Here is a 20,129-nt window from a genome sequence, read left to right as displayed (position 1 = left end):
TATCGCAAGCAAGCAGACACCAGATCCCACACAGTTTCCTGTTACAGTGGCAAAACTGCCTCTGTCAGGAAGCTCAACAGCAAATGATAATTGGGATGATGTACAGTAGGGGAAACTGCTATCAACTGCTATCACTGTCATTTACAGTTATGCCCTGAATTTTATGAATCTCGTCATTTTTTAATGACAAATTTATCTTCCAAATCTGATTTCAGTTTTTAGTGAAAAATGGCAGGAGCAGCTCTGCTCATTACATATAGTCTGTATCCAGCTGTTTGCAACACCAAGTGATGTTGGGAAATCTTGGTCAGCAGGGGAATACAGCCCTGTCCTGCTTGCGTAACTGGGATTCTCCACTGGGGGGTGTGCCTTTTTAAAAAAAAATTGTAGGAATTTAATTTGTGAAGTCTCACGTTTAAGAATTATATGCTCTAGACCTCACATTAATTATTCAGGGATCTTAAAAAAATAATAGGGAACTACTATTCTTCACTGGCAATGTCAGCCAGCAGTCAGACATAATTCAAAAAGTGATATGCTTGAATTCTTAAGCATAGAGACTTAAATATCTGATTAAGATTGCTAACATTGCATTATCAATAATAATAATAAAAAATAATAATAATAACAGTAGTAGTAAAATGTGAAACTTTTTGGAACGAACACAAGAAACCCTGCGCAGACTCTTGTAGGCAGTGAGGTTCCAGCCCCACAGCAGCTGCGCTAGAGCCCTGCTCACTCACTGATTGATGATAAACGAGGAACATGGAGAGCTGTCAGCAGGAAAAGGTAACGTTTGCGTTGATTGGCATCCCACCCGCTACTTCTATTTTTAGAAAACTATGTCTACTTCACAGACTGAATTATTAACAGCTTCCTAATGCGACTGCACAGTAAGTCATCTACTGCACACTAACCAAATCCTGACGAAAGACCAGCTTTGTTTTCAAAACACTGCCAGCTAGACGGAGTAAAGGTGATGAAGCTTGTTAGTTCTAGACCCAGAGCATAAAACTATAGAGTAGAACAAGCTTTAGCGCAGGGGGAAACTTGTAACGCTGGCATAAAACCATGTACAGATTTACAAGCCAGCAAACATATTCATAAACTATATCAATTAAAGCTTCTTTCTGCAAAATATAATAAAGGAGACTGAAACAAAATGGAGCTGCATAAAGATGTACAATATCCTTGTTCATATTGTTATTATCCTTTAATTATGTTGGGATTTCTGTAAAACAGTGACGCTTATTATCTCGGGGTAGAACAAGAGAAGCGTTTAGAAACAATCAGAAAAATAACCACCTGAGGAACAGCGAACACCACAGGCGTAATTACACAAATTGTAGTTTTAAACTACAACAATTACAACATAGACTTGAAAAGACAAGTTCGATTTGACTTTGTGAAAGACAATAAGTAAGAAATGCAAAAAGAAACCAAAACAGTAGGAATGAAAAAGAAAACTAATTTATTAGTTTGTACTGTATATTTTTTACTAAGCTTTGCCTTGTGCGGTAGACACATCACTAGAGTACAAACAAAACTGAATGGGGCTCTTGAGACATTTTACAAAGGGTGAGAGTCTTGCATAGGATCTGAAGCTACTGGCAATGACAGAGTGATAAAATCCACTCGCGCCTTTTCATTATTTTGTGATTTTTTTTATTACACGATTTAAACTGAAGCTCCACTGGGAAATGGTCTTAAAAATGCAAGGTTTCCTCCTCAAAAGAGGTACAGTATGCTCAGCATTAAAAATACCGTGCATGGAGACAATCACCTGGGGCTCTGCTTTTTCATTGTAAATGCTGTTGTGATTCACTTAAATCTGCAGTATGGATATATCTGGACTTCAAATATGAGTGAACCGATTGTTGTTGGAAAAGAAGAATAAATAAATTATAAATGGACACCACATATCTCCAGTTTCCTTGTCTGCACTCTTCTTAGCTGATGTGGGGCAATCTCAGTTAACACAAGGGCCCTGCCAGACAAGAATAATTCTCAAAGGTATATTTGCCATTAGCAAAACACTGTATTAATTTACACTGCTTTTTTATGGGTTGTAGGGAGAGCTGAGTATGATGGCAGCACTTCTCAGCAGTTGTGGAACATTATGGTTCCTGCACTGCCTGAGGCCAGGATAGGTGACCTTCACAGTGCCAGAATCAATAGCGATTAACTCAAGTGCTGTAGCTAGCAGTCTGAAACCCGCTCAGCAGCAAACGCACATAAATCTCCTTGCTACACTACACAGAGCTAAGGAAAAAGACAGCATTAGCTGCCTATTCAGATTTTCAGTAGAGTGCATAAAAAAGACTCAACATTAGCTAATAAGAAGGCTCTCAAAGGTCTTGTTATTTAATCTGTCTGTAACCACAGTCTGCAGTGGTCATCCAAGTATCGGGTTTCACTGCCGGCCACAGCAAACTCTTATCTCACCGGGAAACTGATGAGCCCGTCGGACAGCTCGGGCCCCTGGGGGCCTATGCAAAGGGGCCCACTGCCCAATGTGGTTGTGTAAACTCTTTCAATTGCAGTTAGAATACATTAAATTATATAAATTAAATAGAATTTAATTAGTGCACAGGCCTGTCAGTGTAAAACACCACATGAGGTTCGCATTTATATGTGGGATTCCATGACGTTAAGTGACTAAATTTTAAAGGCTGTCATACTATTATATGGCTATTATAATATTAAATATTAATTAACATTATTATTTATTGTTAATATAAATTAAAAGATTAAACTATTTTAATTTCTTCATACAATCCCCTTTTCTTAGTTTTCTTCACAGTTTTCTTATTGCAACTGCATACAGTACGTGCTATGCAACGTGGCCTACTTGAAAACTCTTCTTTTTTAACTGAAAACCGCAACTTACAAATGTAGTGCTAATGCACAAAGGAGACTTTTTTGTACAATAATGAGATCAATTAGCTCCTTGCAACTAAACTAAGTAAGGTGGGCTGATGGATTTCTTCACATCTAAGTCTAAAATTTTCACATATTCCCATATTCTGCCCATATTTTTATTTGTAGGTCATATAAAAACCAGCAAGTCTTGAATCACACCATGCAGATGTGTAAGAATTGTTGTGACACGAATGATAACATCCATAGGCACAAAGCAAAATGTGTTCCTATTTTTGAACTCATTAACACAATATCACAATTCCTTAAATCCCTGAAGAATCATCAGCAACCCAAACACAGAAAGCAATATATTTACAGTGTTACCCACAGCCCAGCTTTTGAAAATGCCCCTTTTTAATATTAGAGTACGCGCAATTTAACAATATATGCAAAAAGATGTAGATATAACAAATAAAACCGAATAATGTAAAGGAGATTTAGAAACATTCTTACAAAAATGGTTGCTTACAGCATATAAACCCTGAGTGTCACAGTACAACATTTCCAAATATGCATAGAAAGCAATATCCTTGAAACCTGACATCTGCTTGGTTATCAGGTAACATTTAGATGGAAGATTAGATTATTTTAAGGTACATAGTGTGCCAGAGATTTTAATCCATTATCTCATATTTGCGAGAAGTGTTTTGTTCCTACAAGAGTACTTGCTAAAATTAACCAAGAGCAGGTATCTGCGGTTTCAGGTGACTTCTTTTTGACATATCTTATTCAGAATCAAGGAAAGGACTAATGTTCAATCAATGGACAGAGGGGTTATATGCATGTGCATCTGCTTTGCAGATTATTAAACAAGATAATTGCCGAATAATGGATTCAAATAACGTTCTGCAGTGATTCCATAAGGGCATTTGAAACTGAAAGAGAGGGCTTGGAGGACATTGCTGCTGAGATATTTTTATATTTGAGCAGCTGATCCATGCATTTAGATCAATAGATTAGATAAGTGGAACAGTATGAAATGATTAAAAACATCATTCTAATTTTCACAAGCTGAGGAACTCTTGCTGTTCCTTGATGAATACACAAAAGCAAATGGAACATTTCAAGAAGGTACTGCAGGCTGACAACTTTTAAATTAATACCAAACTTGTCACCCTGAGGTATCCTGAAACAATAACACTTATTAAAGAAAACAAACATTATGTTAGTATTTGATTAATATCCAGCAAAGGATTAGATCTTAAATATTAACTCATAGTCTACAGTTTGTGGCTGTGTCTCTGAAGCAAAGTAGATGCTCTAACTGACCTCAGAATATCAGCAAACAGCAGAAAGTGAGAGAGAAATTTGGCAAGCTATTGTTTTTTCTGCCTACACAGGAACTAAGCCAAGACCCTGGTTCCTCGACGCTGATACTGAAAAATGCTTCAGGGGCAGACATTGTGACAGGTGTTAACAGCATATAGAACCTTACATCTGTGCACTGCCCCTCACATATAAATGATCACCTGTCACGTTCTTCATGGGGTGAGAAACTGCATATACAGTACTCTAGGATAGCAAACAATATGATGCATTAAGTAATAAGAATAACAGCAATCATAACTACACTATCTTCATATTAAGAGGCCAAGTAACAATTCTGATAAAAACCTAAAGTGATTAATTCAGGTTCTTATGATCAGTTCTGGGAAATTTTCAGAAATCTAAGAGATCCATACCTTGCGAACTGTGTTGTAAGTTATTATGGGGTATACACAGGCTCACTGTTACTCTAAAGGACATACAGGAACCCCTACATGCTTCATCCAGCAATGAGCTTGCCTCTGACTTGACCTCTGACTTCTCTGAAAATATCTCCAGCGCCTGGTCTATGATTCCTATTTTCAAGGATTCGAGAGTCTCTCACGATTTTCCAAAATCCTCATCTTTGAAAACAATCTAAGAACAGATCTGAATCTTAATGCACACTGTTACCTCATATCCAAGACACAGACTGGTCCAGAATTCAGGACAGGTGTAGTGACCGCATGCCTTGGCTGTGATATTGTATTTGTCAAAAACATGCAGGTTTATTATGGAACACACACAGGAACCCAGCCATGCTCTACAGAAAAACCTCCCATATCCTCAGAAATCTCTGAACACTACTGTAGGAGGAAACCACTGTGCAATTGTCCTGCATTCCTTTGACATTCTCCAGCAGAACTCCACTGAAAATTGAACCCTCACCCCACCTAGAGAATTGTCCAGTGTGCATGGAAAATATTGTAATATGAAGTACAGTCGAGATTTATTGCAAATGCAAAGCTGAAGTGAGTAAACAAAAACAATGCACTTTTAATTATCGTATATTTGGTCTCAAGTTCTCCATTGTTGAATTTCTGCATTGTATACAACTACTGTAGGCTGTAACTATTGGTTAGGCACTATGTGGAAGTCTGGTCATATGAGATAGAAAGGGGTCGATTTAACTGAATACAAAAACAGTATTGTTTTTATTTTCTACACTCATATCTTAATAGTGCATGAGGACGATCTGTTCCAGTTTAAAATTATTCCGTCTCTTTCAGCTCTTCTTTCAAAAGAAGATGAGCATCAGAAACAGTTTTCCCCACATAACCTACGGTATCTGTTGGATTAAAAACTCAGAGTGCACATGCGAGAAGGAGATTATTTTTAGTCTGCGCCTTTAAAATGTAAGGCTCTTGCCAAGACTCAGAAAAGCCACTGTTTCCCTGCTCCAATCAGAGAGAACTGCCTTGACAGAGGCTGCCTTTCCCAGATGGTGGCACCTCCAATGTCACCCCAGCCTACATCGTAAATGAAGGTTCTGCAGAGCTAATGCTTGGCTCAGGCAGAGCCGAATCCTACAGCAGCAAGCAGCCAGCCAAGCTAAGGGGACTAAATATCACAAACAACAGACTTTAAGGATCTGTACAAACTGCAATGGCACACTCAGAAAACAACAGTCAGACCTAAAAGACTGGTGTTGTCTTCTATTTCTAGTTTTTTCCTCCTGGACCCTGATGCACTGTGAACACCAATGAAAGGTTTGGATTTTTCTTATCAAGGAAAGGATTATTTCATTTTTTTTAAAAGCATCTGAGCGTCCTGAAATAGCTCTGATACAGATCTACAATGTTAATAAAAAGTAAACCTCTAAATACACAGTTCTTACTAACCCTACTAAAACGTGATCAGTATGTACAGTACAACAAGCCCAATGGCATGACTGCTGCACAGTTCTGGTCTGTTCTTTAGGCAAGTAAAACAACAGAAAGCCTCACTTCCTATGCACATGCTGCTGAGTGTTTCAAAAATAGATTTTTACCATGATTAAAGCAAGGTTAACGTAATCAGACAACCAGCTTTTCTGCTGGGAGCTGTTCTTGGCGTAAGTCATTTATCTAAATGTACACACTGCTTTTTGTCTCAAACCAGTCACTTCCTCCTGGTTTGCTTCTGCCCTTCATTAAGGTATTACTCTGAACATGCCGAAGTGCAGGAACAAACTCCACGTCAGAAGAAATTCCATTTAAACAGAGATAATAAAAGACACTGGATTTTGCATTAAGTGGAATCAAGCTGCCCATGATCAATGGCCAACATTCCCTTTCCTGTGCAGCAACATGGAATAAAAATGGATAACAGTAACAGTCATGGGACTGTGCTTTCGTTGTACCTGGGTAATTTTCACAGTTTAATGTCCTACAGTATTTCTGTCATGCAGCATACTTCAAGGCACTGTTAGATTCACAAATTCCATATGATGAAAATGAAACTATTTTATCCTCTAAACTCAGAAGCATTTTCAAGGAAAATCTGATTTATGAAAGCCACATCCAAAACCACAAGTACTACTTTGAGTGTGTCATAAAAACATGATGCAATTGAGGGGGGTTTGCTCAACCACACAAGCTCCTCTCACTTACAGATAGATTCTGCTGTGATTTGTTGTACACTTGAAGAAAAAAAAAACATACTGTAGGTAAAATAACAAAAAAATCTTTTTGGCAAAATGGTAAAAGAACTTTTTGAACGATGACCATAACGCACCGCATTTCTTTATTGTAATTCCCATTAACCTGAAATCAACCCATTTTTATGGTGCTATACAGGTTTAAGACAGCAGTTTAACACAGGTCTGCCTTGAACTGATGATAATAATTTCTCCAAAAGCAAAGCAAAAAGAAATATCTGTTGATTTATTTAAATGCGAGCTAAAAATCAATAATGAAGCAAGGGGTAAAATTACCTCTTAAGTGAGCCGCAGCAAAATAATCGTCTTTTACTGAACAACAAAAAAGCTAAAAGATAGCCGTTTATTATTTCGTATTGCAAAATGTTAAGAAATGGTTAACTCACCTCTTTCACATGTTCTGGACCAGAACCCAGTGCCAGTGCAATCACAAATGAATCTATTCCAGCCTTCTTTGCACAAAGCATTGTTTCTGCAGGGGTAACTTTCACACTGTTTACCATTGACCTTGGTGCAGGAAGGCTTTATTCCGGCTCCATTCTGTGCCTCAGCTATCTGCCTAATATCTTTGCTTCGGCCATCGATAAACAGGTCCCGAATGCATCCCACATAGCCATAGTTAAGCATGGCAGTCCACAGCTCCGTGGGCAGTATGAGACCTGCCCGGTTCTCAGGTAAGCCACCCAGATACATGTCCCCTTCTAAATCGAGAATTTCACTCTCTCCACTTGCTGTAAATGGTGTGCGGCGACTGTTTACTGAAATGGTACCTGAAAAGAAAATCAAAATGCATAATGTAATACAAAATTGTATGTTGAGACAACCACAACTGATTTTGAAAACTCAAGAGCTTCTTGGGTACATCTACAGTATCACAATATACCTAGTACATAAACGTCCTTCTTCCCATGTACTGTGATTGCCTAGCCTTAGTTTAAGATACAAGCATCTTAAAACAGTTACAGAAATGAGTTTTGTCGTGTGTTTTTTTCAGCTCACAGTGAATTTCCTCTGTCTCAAGGAAATAGAGGTCTGAGCAGGGAATATGGACAAACCAGCTGCAGGCTTCTTTCTAATTCGGTGCCTTTTGATGATTATTAGAAGTAGCAGAAAAACATACTTTATTAAGCTTCCCAACATATAATTTGAAAGATTAATAAGGAAAGGAACAGGCAGTTTTTGGCTTACTAGGAGATATATCATGAATCCTGAGGCAACCACGCAGCTGCTGTATTACAGTATATGAACTGCTGTACCAGTGCATTACTCCTGTTTATTTTCTTAGTTGCTCTAATCTAAGCCACTGAACTCCCTGACTTAGGCACCGAGGAGGATATAAAGTTTAAATAGCACCCTGTACTTAGGGACTCCAGATCAATATGAATAATCTGTCTTGAAGTGACAGATCTGCTCCATATCACCTGCTCACCATTGGCTAATGGGCTGCATTCTTAATATCCCTTTAGATTTCAAAGGGGTCACACTCTATAAAACGACATGGAGCCTTAATGATCGATTGAAAGGTGGCAAAGCGAGACTCAAAGGCAACAGAGACAGAGAGGAAAAACGTATTCTGGGAGCTCTGCCCTAAAACCTGTCTGACTCATTTTGCTTTTAGAGTGCTCCAGTAAAACACAACTGTCAGTTGTGTCAAACTGAGAATTACTCAAGCCATTAGACCAAAGCATCAAAATGGATTTAAAATTTGTAGAATGCCAGGTATCCCCCATTTAAAGTAATTATCAGAGTTTTACAGCTCTCAGTGGGCATTGGTGCATCTCACACCAAAGTGCATAATTATCTAATAGTCCTTTGCTGAACATGGTTGTTTATCTCAAGTTAGCATGAAAGTAATAAAGTAATAAATTGTCTTAATTTGACTTAGGGCAAATTACCTGGTCTTAGTAAACATATTATCAACTAAGCTTGTAGCTATAAATTTTACAACAGTAGTTTTAAAATAATGAACATTACTTGTGTAAAGCAAACCTTAACATTTTAACATTAAACATGTTATTTAAAATAATGTATCTGTTTGTAAAAAATCATTTTCAATTGTTTTAATAAAATAAAAAAGCAGCCCTATTGTTTCCAAACTGTGTTGTCTTTGTAAACATGTTATTTCAGAAGTAAAACTGTCCTTTTCCCCAAAATACATCTGTGTAAAACAACTGAAGCAATACCTCTCTGTTTCCTGTCATGTGCTTACCTAATCATTCATGATTAGCTGCTTGCTGGTGAAATGTTCCAGCTCTACTTTATAAACGTCATTATGAAGGATTAAACTGAGTGAAATACGGTATGTTCTTGGATCCTCTTCTCTTTTCAAATGTTTATTGATATTTATATGTTGTAAGTAATTAAGTACAGATTGTTATTTTGCCATGAAAGCTACCATCAGTATGTAAAACGATAGTTCTGTTCTAAGAAAAAAAGGATTTTTCACAGTAAATAATCTATAACACTACTTATTGTAAGATGATGCTTAAGATTATTGGCGATTATTGTAACCTATAAAATGGTTTGTGCCGAGAAGCCCAACCCATACCTGATCTTCCATCCCGCTGAATATCCACATGATACCACTCTCCGTCGTTGACCTTTTTCTGGGTGGCTTTGACCTTGATCGTGCCAGACCCCATGTCCAGCAGCAAATACAGACTGCCATCGAGCAGCTCCACAGCGAAGAAGTCAACCTTGGTGTTCTTCTGGCTCCTGGAATCCTTCCTGTCCTGCGGCTTCCCGTGAGTGAACAGAATAAGTCCGTTCGGCTCCGAGGTGCGGAAGTCAAAGGAGATGGAGCCCATCCTTTTGGTGTTCCACTTAGGAAGGCTGATGTAAGCTTCGGGAGTCTCGAAAGAAATGGGATCCAGGGTGGCTACGTTTTCACACTTGAACACCACGTCTCCTTGGATCTTCATTTTAGGGTCTACAATCCTAGCAAGGCGTGACAGCTCCAATCGGATGTCATTGTTCTTATATACAACCTGACAAAAAGACAAAAAACAAAACCCAAGTGAAAACCCACGGATGAGGTTGTCCATGACTATAATGAGTCAATGAAGTCCTCAAAGAAGCACTGTTCAGAAACGATTTAAGTGATTTAAGTGAGGGTTGTGAAAGATGCTCTTGTGGCTGTGAATCCTACTCCCTTGTTTTGTTGGCTTGCACAAATGGAGTCCTTTGACAATGTATTTCACAACACCATCTGTAAAGATTCCACTGCCATTACCGACACCTTTCTATGCTGGTTTCTGTCTTATTTTTGCAATCACTGTTAGTCATTGCACTTCCGTCACAATAACTGTTTATACCCGTGTGCCTCAAAGGTCTGTACTAGACAGACTCTTTTTGCCATTTCTTACTCTCTAGACAAATACAGTACTTTTGAAATGTGGTATTGCATATAATACTATTGGTATGGTATTGGCTCATACAGATGAGCCTTACATTTGCCCTTTTCTCCTAACTAACAGCAGTGTTTTTGCTTACTCCATGTTATAAGGATATAAAAATATGTGTGTAGCAAAAGTTTCTTATGCTGAAAAGAGAATAGAGAAAACACAACGTTTCAGCTGTGCGGTCTTCTTCAGACACTGCAGGTGCTCTCACAAAGTCTAAATCAGATTCACTGTAGAGTGCCGTTCAAGATCTTAAAACCTTCCTCCACTGCATTAGAGAGGCCATGTGCACCTGAGGGCACCTCAATCACCCTCGATTTGAGTCTCATACATAGTAGATACAGGTCAGCTCTCTGACACAAACCAGGTTGTAAACTGTGAGCAAGTGTCTTCCATCTCTGCACCTCAGTTATGAACTTCTTTGCACATGTGTACTAGAAACCCCAAGTCCATAAATATTGTTAGACCCAGATAAAATATTTATTTTTATGCACCAGCTTTAAATTCTGCTCTTTTCAATTGTTTTTTTAATTATTGTTTTGTATGTGTTTGTTTAACGTAATCTTTAGAGTATAAAGTGTCTTGAGACGAAAGGCATGAAATGGAGCTTCGTGAAGAAAATGTGATTGATTGAAACTAACTCTCGGAAAGCCCTTTAACGGTAAGTGATCAGGAGATGAGGCCCTCTGCTCAGAACTAAATGTCAGCACAAGGACAGTTAATTCTACCTTAATGTAAACTGTATCAATGTCTTCTATCAAAGCAGGGACAGGAAACCATGTAGAGATTGGTAAATGTTTTTTCACTAAACTGACACATGAATCCCAGTCTGTTTCCACAGATAGCTATGGTAATGGCCTGACAAAACATCACAGCATCTTTCTTTGTACATTACAGCAGCAGGAGACATGCTTGTTTCAATTCTTATAAAGAAAAGTGGACAGTGCATAACGGCAAAGAGTAACTCAGACGGCAAGGGTGTCTAGCTTCTGACTGGAAGGTCCCGGGTTCGATCCCAGGTAGGGGCAAGCGATGTACGGTAGGTTTCTCTAGTTCCTTCCAGATGGCTCCCAAGTCTATTCAGCCTGCTTTCCAAGTGAGTACTGGGGGTTAATCCTTCCGGGGGTAATAGGCTGTCCAGAGCGTGATGCTGACCACATCACCTCCACCTCCAGTGTCGGATGGTTGAGGAAAATGGTGGCCCTTACCCCCCATTCCCCAGGGGCCTTTATGGCCTGAAAAGGGACTTACCTACAGTACCTACTGTACATAATGGCAACACCCCAATGCTATTGAAGTACTAGGATAGGTTCAAAGAGACTCTCCTCCCAAAATTCAGTTGAGCATCATAATACAAGGGGAATCAGGGCTCTTGATTAATGTACTGTTAAATAACCAACTTTAAAACAGAGACCCTTGAAGTTTTTGTAAAATTCTGTTTGACAGTAAAGGCAAGACTGAGTTTAAGTGTTCTAAATACCACATACAGTAATACTCATAAATTTAACACAATAAATAACTACTCATCTCATGTGGTTTGGTATAAGCACTGTCCTGAGACCCTTCTGCCAATATTTTAAGCTACGAGTATGACCAAGAGTACAACCTGGAAACAGCAGTGGAGGATCCAAACAAACTCTAACTGCATTAGAAACATTTTTCCTTCATTTTGTGCTTTATGTACAGAAATAACTTTATTATTGATCCTACTCGGATGAGATGTTACAAATGATAGCAAGGCGTTCAGTCTGGAGGGATACATAACAGTTGTTGGTTAAAATGTTAGTTTATATTTGAAAAGTAAGACCTTTCTAACTAAATTGTTGGTTTAAATGACAATGGGACCTCCCAGAAGATGATATCGGGGCTCCACTCAGGACACTCTCCAAGCTGAAACACCACAGTTGGAAAGGTCCTGCAGGACAGCAGTTTGACCCTTGACTCAAGGTCTTCAGTCCACAAATACAGTAGCAACATTGTAGAAACAGTTCAGTTCAGTTCAGCTGCAAAGCCCTTAATAAAACATTTTTACACTGCATACAAATACATATTTTATCTTATAACAGATAAACTGATGACAATAAATCGATGACATTGTTTACTACAGTGTAACTACAGTACCTTAATGTTTGCTATTCTCTAGTTGTGTATGGAATCATACCATCTTCTGTAAACAGTGAAAAAGTGTCTATAAGTTTATACATTTCTCGATTGCGGCTCAATATTGATTGAACCAAAAGAGAGCTGGTTCAACACGGATACTTTCCAGACCTCGTGTCAACAACAGAGCGTAGCTGTGGTTAGATCGATCTACGGCTCCTTTCTATAAATAGACATGAATAGTAAGAGGTGTACACCTCAAGCATAGCCAGGAGAGCCTCGAGATAACCAGTAACACAACTCATTTCCTAAGGTTCACATTTAAAACAACAACAAAAAAAGACATGTGAGTCAAATGCCCTTTACAAATACAGTATTTACGTGACTCAATCAACTGTATCTGACGTAGTCACATACTGTACAGTATACACACGTATGAACTGGTCACAACTTGAATCTTGCCTTTCAAGGCACCCAGCTCCATCCTACTTTATTCTAGGTGAAATACTGCAGTTGCATGCTGCCCAGGGAATAATGGCACCCTGTCAGAAATCACCGGGCCACAGATATGGGGGGTTGGAAAGTGGCGTTGATTGGCGAATGATTACAAGTCAGAACAGCTCCGATGAAGGGGACTTGGTTGCCATCATCCCTTCCAAACTTTTGTCCCAAACTCCATTATGATTTACAGAAATAAACATCCCCTCCATTTTGGATATTTTTCAGAAAGAAGCCCTTTTTGAGTTTCAGGACCCTCACATTGAGCACTTTGATTCGAAAATCAAGAAAATTGCTACTGGTGCCAAATGTTATGAAACACAGATCCCTGCCCTTTGAAAACGTCTCAAACTGTACTGTCAGTGAACATCCATCACCTGACCAACAGCTTTTCAGCCATCGACACTGTACACCTCCCGACATGATTAAAAGATTATACACAGAACAGGTATAAGGCCTTATCAACACAAGTGTCAAAAATACAGCAGCATACATACTGTAAGCAGTCCACAAATACACACACATTCACAGCTCTACTGCTCCACTAATACTGTGTAGAATGACAGCTGGCTATTAAAGTAGGAATTTCTCTCTGTTAATGAAATGCTGGCAGCACTTGTCCTTGGTCCCGCTGCTGTGATTCAGCCTGTCCCACATTTTTTGGCTTCCCGAAAATCTCCTCCTTTTCATATCTCCATCTTTTTCAGGCTTAACATGGCTCACAACTACGAAACCCTACTCATTGTCCCGTGAAAACAGCCCACAATTCCTAATTTTGATTTGTTTTCTATTGTTTTCTATTTATGTACAGTATATTGAAGGACCTGAAGAGTGAAGGAACACAAAACATTTTTCACTAAGAATAACACCTAAGAATTCAGTGTACCAAAAGGATTATACTGTATGTGTCAAAATTTGGCTTAACCCTCTTGACTGAGGGCTGACCTCCTGGCCAGAGGACGAGGAGTGACCAAGGGGCAGCTGCAGAGGAGCAGATAGGGTGAAGATGGGATGCAAAATGGGAAGATAGGAGAGAGAGAGAAGTAAATCACATACAGTATTTACATGTATAGTGTTTAGAAAAGGAATGACCTCAGGAGTGATTGCTAATTACTGACAGCCAAGTCTGACTGAACTTGGTCGTTGTCATCCCGCCTGGACATTCATTATAAACTCCATTTAGTCTTGAACAGAGAACAGGCTACAGAATGACCCAATCCAAGTATTCCACCTCACAGGCCTTGACAAAATCAGAGCAGTGGACTTCTTCAGGGTGAACAGTGAAACACGAACCAGGGGGCACAGGGAAACTACCTGGAACTGCCTTTATTATCAAGACCACGATTGTGGGAATGTGGAACCAGCTACTCAGCCATGTTGTCAAAGCTGATCCCCTGGCTTCTTTCAAGGAAAGGCTGGATGAGATCACTGGATTAACTAACTACTTACATAGGTTCCAAACAGGTTAGCTGTGGCTAATGGGCTGCCCTCATTTGCAACCTTTCTTACTGTTGCACACTGCATAGTGTGCAATGCTACTGCATGCTACTACTACCTACAAAAGGCCACATGAGATTCATGAGCATATGGCACATGGCACCACACAAATGTGCTTTATTCTCTAAAACACATACATGGAAACATTAAAAAACTACAGCAACAACTTACTGTATATTTATTTAACATTTTAGTGTACTAGGAAAGATATTTGTAGAAGATATCTGAATGCTGAAAGCCAAAACTATCTATAACTGCATATCTCTGTTTGATTATCATTAATGATTATTATCTATTATATTATTTATCCCGTTTATCCATGTAACTTCCACTTGATGCATTTTTCATTTTCTAAACGGCACTGTCCTCAGCAATTTCCTGCTTGCACAAAAGCAGCAGTGTTTTCTGACACAAATTGATACTTTGCAGTTTAGTCACTCTGGGTTACTGTCATCTTGCATCCTCAATCTTCATATTATATGTCAGATAATTGTTTTGCTTTACTGATGAGACAAAAACTATCAGGAAACTTCCAGTCACTTTTCTTTCCTAGTTTAAACATTCTGATAAAAAGCCTTCCCCGATTTCATACGAGCTGCTGAGGCAGAGGTAAACATAAACATCCTATGTGCCATAACTAGGGTAGGAAAAAGAAAAAAGGACAACAACCTGCCAGCTGTCACTGTTAGTCTGGTTCTTTCTCTTTTATTTTTGTTAATGAAGGAAATGCATATAAGAAACAATTAATTAATTGAATACTGACACTCGATAACTCTTCTCTTTTTGAGCAGGCACACACAGACAGCACTGTGACTCTCCAGGTACTGTGTATGAGCAAGCACACACATGTGACATTGATTTAAATTAACTCCAGTAAAACTGAAATCACCACTAGAGTTGAATGAACATATTTATTCTTTTTCCCAGCGCTTCTGTTCTGCATTGTACCACCAGTCTTCAGCTAGCACAACAGGCAATGGCACTGTATTTAACACAGCATCAGGAAAGCCTCTGACAGATCCTCCTGCAGGACGTAGATCATCTCGAGCTTGGACATCTTCAGCGCAGGCTTCAACCCATGTCAAAACTCTTGCCTCTTCCACACAGCAAGGCACGATTTGCAATCCATGCAGCTCTGCTCCCGAGTAGCTTCATTGCTTAGTTGATGACACGCACATTAATCATCCCTAGCCGCCTGTTACACCTATAAATCTTTGCCTACAGGCGTCCTCACTACTTTCAAGGAATTAATGGCTTCTGGGTCAAACAGTATAAAAGTTAGAAATTGTTATAGATTATTCACTCGTCAAGGGGGATGATAGCATTCTGATGGTATTTCCATGTACACACTGGACACACTGGAAAATGTAGCGTGTTTGCTTCCTCGCCTGTTTGGTCTGTTTCCAAAGGTATTTCAGTGAAGATAAGCAGATAACAACAGAAAGTGTCACCAAAACAAATGCATGCCTCAGACAGCACTACAGCCAACTGATAACACTGGCATGGCATTTTAATGCATTTCTGCTGGAAAAAAAAGAAATGTATTACTTTTCACAGCTGAAAATGTCTGACGAGAAACCTGAGCCAGATCAATACTAGACAGAATCATCATGCAGGATATGTGTCAAATTCTACCATTTCCCAAACAGATATGTCTGTTTGTGTGAAAAAGAAAATGAACTTAACTAATAGAATGGCACATACAGTATCTGAAACCCTTAAGTACTTGATGAGTGCACCTACTGTTCAATTCAAGGCAAAATATTTCCAGTTCCAGTTCATTTCCATTGACCTATCACATTCATCTCCTTCACTGGGCATCACTAATGTTTCACCATTGCGAACTGCTGCTGACTTTGCTTTCAGAAGCGATGCAACATCGCCTGCATTATCACCTGGCTCTGAAGAATCAGTACCATCTCTACCAATACACCATTCAACACAGAAAACTCTGTTAAAAACTCTGTTGATATTGAGAAGCAATTTTTACCTCCTTTATCCTCTTAATGCATCAATTAAGCCAATTAATTGACACATTAGCTGTGTCAATGTATAGATCTCTGCTCCTACGTTTTCTTTACTTGGTTTCATCCTGACACCTTTCACTCTTCCATGAGCCGGGCCAGGTGTGGTGATAACATGTTATCTGTCATTTTAACAATCATTTCAGAGCACAATACCCCGTCTGTTTAAACACCCGAATCACCTTGTTGACCAGGGTCCCACTGAAAGCCTGCAGTGTGAAGGTTACTTCCCTTACAGTTTCTGTTTGTTTGGAGTTGTGGAGGGGCCAATTAAAAGTATTCTTTACAGTCAGGAAGACTGAAACACTGATCAAAAATGCATTTTAATTCTGTCTAAAGCAAATCTGAACCACTTCAAGGGCATAATTATTTGACACCATCTAATTAATTTATTTGGGCAATTTAGTCAAAGTAACCAAGGATCACAATAAACTACGTAGCTCAAAAATTTTCAAGATGCTTCATAAATGGAAACATTAAACATGCCTGTATTTCCAATAGCACATACTGTACTATATCTGAACAGCTCTGCCATTACACATGAGCAAATTATACATTAATCTTCTTGCTCAGAGTTGCCCAGTCCAGGGCTAGAAGGTTTCTGGTTTTCCTTACAGCTGAGCCCTTAATTACCTAATTGAAATTATTATGTGCTTAATTAGACTAGATGACGCCTTTCCTTGTTCTTAGCTGGAGATTTAGAGAGACCTGCTGGTCAGTGGCCCTTGAAGACCAGAGACGGGGTTCCGTGCTCCAGCCCTATTTATACTTAAAACCACGAGCAATTGCTAAACAAAACCCTACAACTACTGATACAGTACATTTGAGATGTACAGAGCAAATAATTTGCCAATAATCCATATTTGTGCCTTATAAAAGGGTGCAAAAATAGAAATGTAATGTTAAATCTTTTTAACCCTGTTTTACCTGCTTTATGTAAAAGCAACATTTCTAAAGCTGTACAAGCTGCATGATCGTATTTTACTGTCAACAGGCCCAGTATAAAGATCCTTCTCATCTGATTAACAAAACAGACAACACTGCCAGCTACACTAGTGGAGAAAAGCTATTTATACAGTTAATTCTCATGGGAATATTTTCCAAGGGTAGGAATTTATACCCTTCAATTAAAGAAGTCAACAAAAAAATAAATACTAACCAAGTATGTATTAATGGGACGATTAAGAATCTTCACGTGCAAAACCATCCAAAGAGCTACAGATGTTTCTCCAGCATGCCAGGCTTTTATTCCAGCATGTCGCTAAACATCAACTTGTAATGGAACTGATCCAACTGGATCAGCTGGAAGAAGGATGGGCTTATGCATCTGTCAGATCTCTGCAAGGCTGCCACACAATACCCTGTTCCATCACGAGAATCACTGGTCTGCATTGATAAGTGAGGGGAGGACTGGTTAATCTTAAAATATCAAAATAAATATCCAGGCGTGCTTAGTAGGTCAGTCAGTGTTCACACACTGCTGCTATGCAAGAGAGATGGTGACATATTTTGATAATGCAGCACATGGAGAATAGTACAGTATGCTAAGATGCTGTCAGACTCTAGAAAGAGCTGTGTCTATAATAATTAGCACTTCTGGTCATGAGGGGATTGCATGTTAAAGCAAACTCTGATTAATGTTCTCAGTGCTGCAGCTTTAATGGAATAACTAGACTGACACCCAGAGAATAGACTATTTTCCTCATTACTCCAAGTATGTCTGCACCTATTAGATTCAACAATCTACAGTACATGACTGAAAGCACAACACAAAGATTTTTACGCAGCTGGGTCCTTCCCCAACTAATGGAAAAGCAATTTACAAATATCTAATGCAGCACCTTAAGTGCATTTTATTAGTTTAATGAATAATAAACATATTACAGAACCTGTTTTAATTCAGAGTGTATACAAATAAAAATCTGTGGGGCTTAAAAAGTATTTTGCTCCATATAAAAAGAAGTACTGTAAGTATTCGTTGTTTGTGCATGACCCATGAAGCAAAACTACAGAATAAAACAAACACACTGACCTTCAATATTTTTGCCCCTATCTCCCAGTTTTTGCAACTCCAATAAATACCCAGAGGAATTAAAAAAATAATCAGGAAAAAAATGTATACTCTTTATTTTTTTCTGTTCCCTCTGAGCAAACTATTTCCTCTCAAGAGCATGAGCAGTTTGCACACATTTTTTCCCCACTAAGAAAACAGGAGCTATAATTTCACTAGTTTTTTTTTACCTTTACAATGACTTTCAGAAATGAAGGAACACATTTCATTCTGGAGCAAAAAAGATGATGACCCTGTAAATATCTGACGCAGGGCTCAATCACACTCACTCGTAATGCCAGGGCCTAAAATTAGCTGCCCATTTTCCAGTAGAATAAATTAAATGCGTAATGAGCATAACACTACGCCATTATAAATTAATATTATTTTAATTACTCAAAAGCCTAGAAATGTAAGCAGCAATTTGTGTCTTTCAACATGCTATTATCATTATTTTAAATAACTGGTCTCATTAAAATGCATTAAAAATAAAAACAAAAACACCTGTTTTAAAGTATTTGCCGAGATAAAAAACAGACAACATCCCTCAGGCTGAGAGGAGATAAACTTCTACATTAAATACAGTAGCTTTATAGCATAGAAGAGGAAGAAGTTGTGTAAGTATTTAAGCGCCTTAAATAAATCTATAGGGCCTGATGGTATTCTTCCAACAGTCTCTCAGGACAACCCTAATACACACTGACTGGCTAATGACTGGCTAATGCAACACCCACCCACAAGAGTAACCAGACCAAACGAAGTGGTTATACTGTAGATGTCTGACTTCCATTACATGTAAGATTATTGAACACTGACAACTATGAGAAGGTGTGATTGGAGCAATCAAAATCCTCACAGGTGCTGACAAAGTCAACCCATGTGGAGGTGTCCAAGTACACAGGGCACTTTATGCATGATTGACTCGCTCTGACTTCCTTTAAGCAGAGCGCAACAGAACTCTGGACTGTCCTGATACCCTGTCCCTTCTCACATCAGACACAAGCAAACAAACAAGCTAGACGGGCAGATACAATAGGCCTCCACTCAGTCATAGAGGTCCTTATGTTCCTATGGTATTGTAATGATAAAAATTCAGGTTACATCTGCTTTTTAACATCAACAATGTTGACAACAATTAACATCTGTTCTGAGTACAAGCAATTCACACTATTTTTGTAAATGTTAGCTAAAGATGATGCTAATACTGGAACATTTTTATTTTGTGTTTTGCAAACAGAATCAGCTCTTTCCCTACAATAATGACTAAACTTTCAAATTTGGTATGGTATTATATTCTGATTATATGGTGCTTTGTGAGGACATGCTCTAGACAAACACTTCTGTGCAGGAAAGAGGAGATCATTGACCTCCTCCGTGGTTTAGTGTTGAGTGTGCCCACAGACAATGTACCGGACATGAGACGAGACTGTCTTACTGTATCTTTCTTGTACTAAAAAAGGCACCTTCTGTGGCTTAGGAGGCTGTAAGCAGAGGATTTATTTCTGAGACTGGCTGGGTGGAATGAGATGTTTCAGAGCATACAATTATTTTACAGTAATGAGATACTGTACATTCTGAACTAAAGTTTGGTACTGTAGTTTACATGGGGATGTTTTATTGCGCCAGAATTCCCCTTTAATCTGTTAAACAATGTTGCCTTTGCTACTGATGTGAATTGCTACAGTACATCAGAG

At 38.8% G+C, this 20,129-nt stretch overlaps 1 protein-coding gene across 1 annotated transcript in view; it reads right to left on the bottom strand.

Annotated features, from left to right (window-relative positions):
* The window catches only part of LOC148827937 (neurexin-3), a 379,354-nt gene that overhangs the window by 269,363 nt on the left and 89,862 nt on the right, over window positions 1–20,129 (bottom strand). Inside the window, exons 6-7 of the mRNA XM_088924829.1 lie at window positions 9,414–9,852; window positions 7,252–7,635 (exon numbers count right to left, since the gene is read on the bottom strand). Coding sequence (XP_088780955.1) covers window positions 7,252–7,635; window positions 9,414–9,852 — 823 coding nt within the window. The remainder of the gene's footprint in view (window positions 1–7,251; window positions 7,636–9,413; window positions 9,853–20,129) is intronic.

This window comes from Atractosteus spatula, chromosome 9 (genome assembly GCF_055471065.1).
Source record: "Atractosteus spatula isolate fAtrSpa1 chromosome 9, fAtrSpa1.hap1, whole genome shotgun sequence".
NCBI classification, from domain to species: Eukaryota; Metazoa; Chordata; class Actinopteri; order Semionotiformes; family Lepisosteidae; genus Atractosteus; species Atractosteus spatula.
The sequence above is the reverse complement of the archived record's forward strand: the minus strand, read 5'-3'. Positions and strand labels throughout refer to the sequence as shown.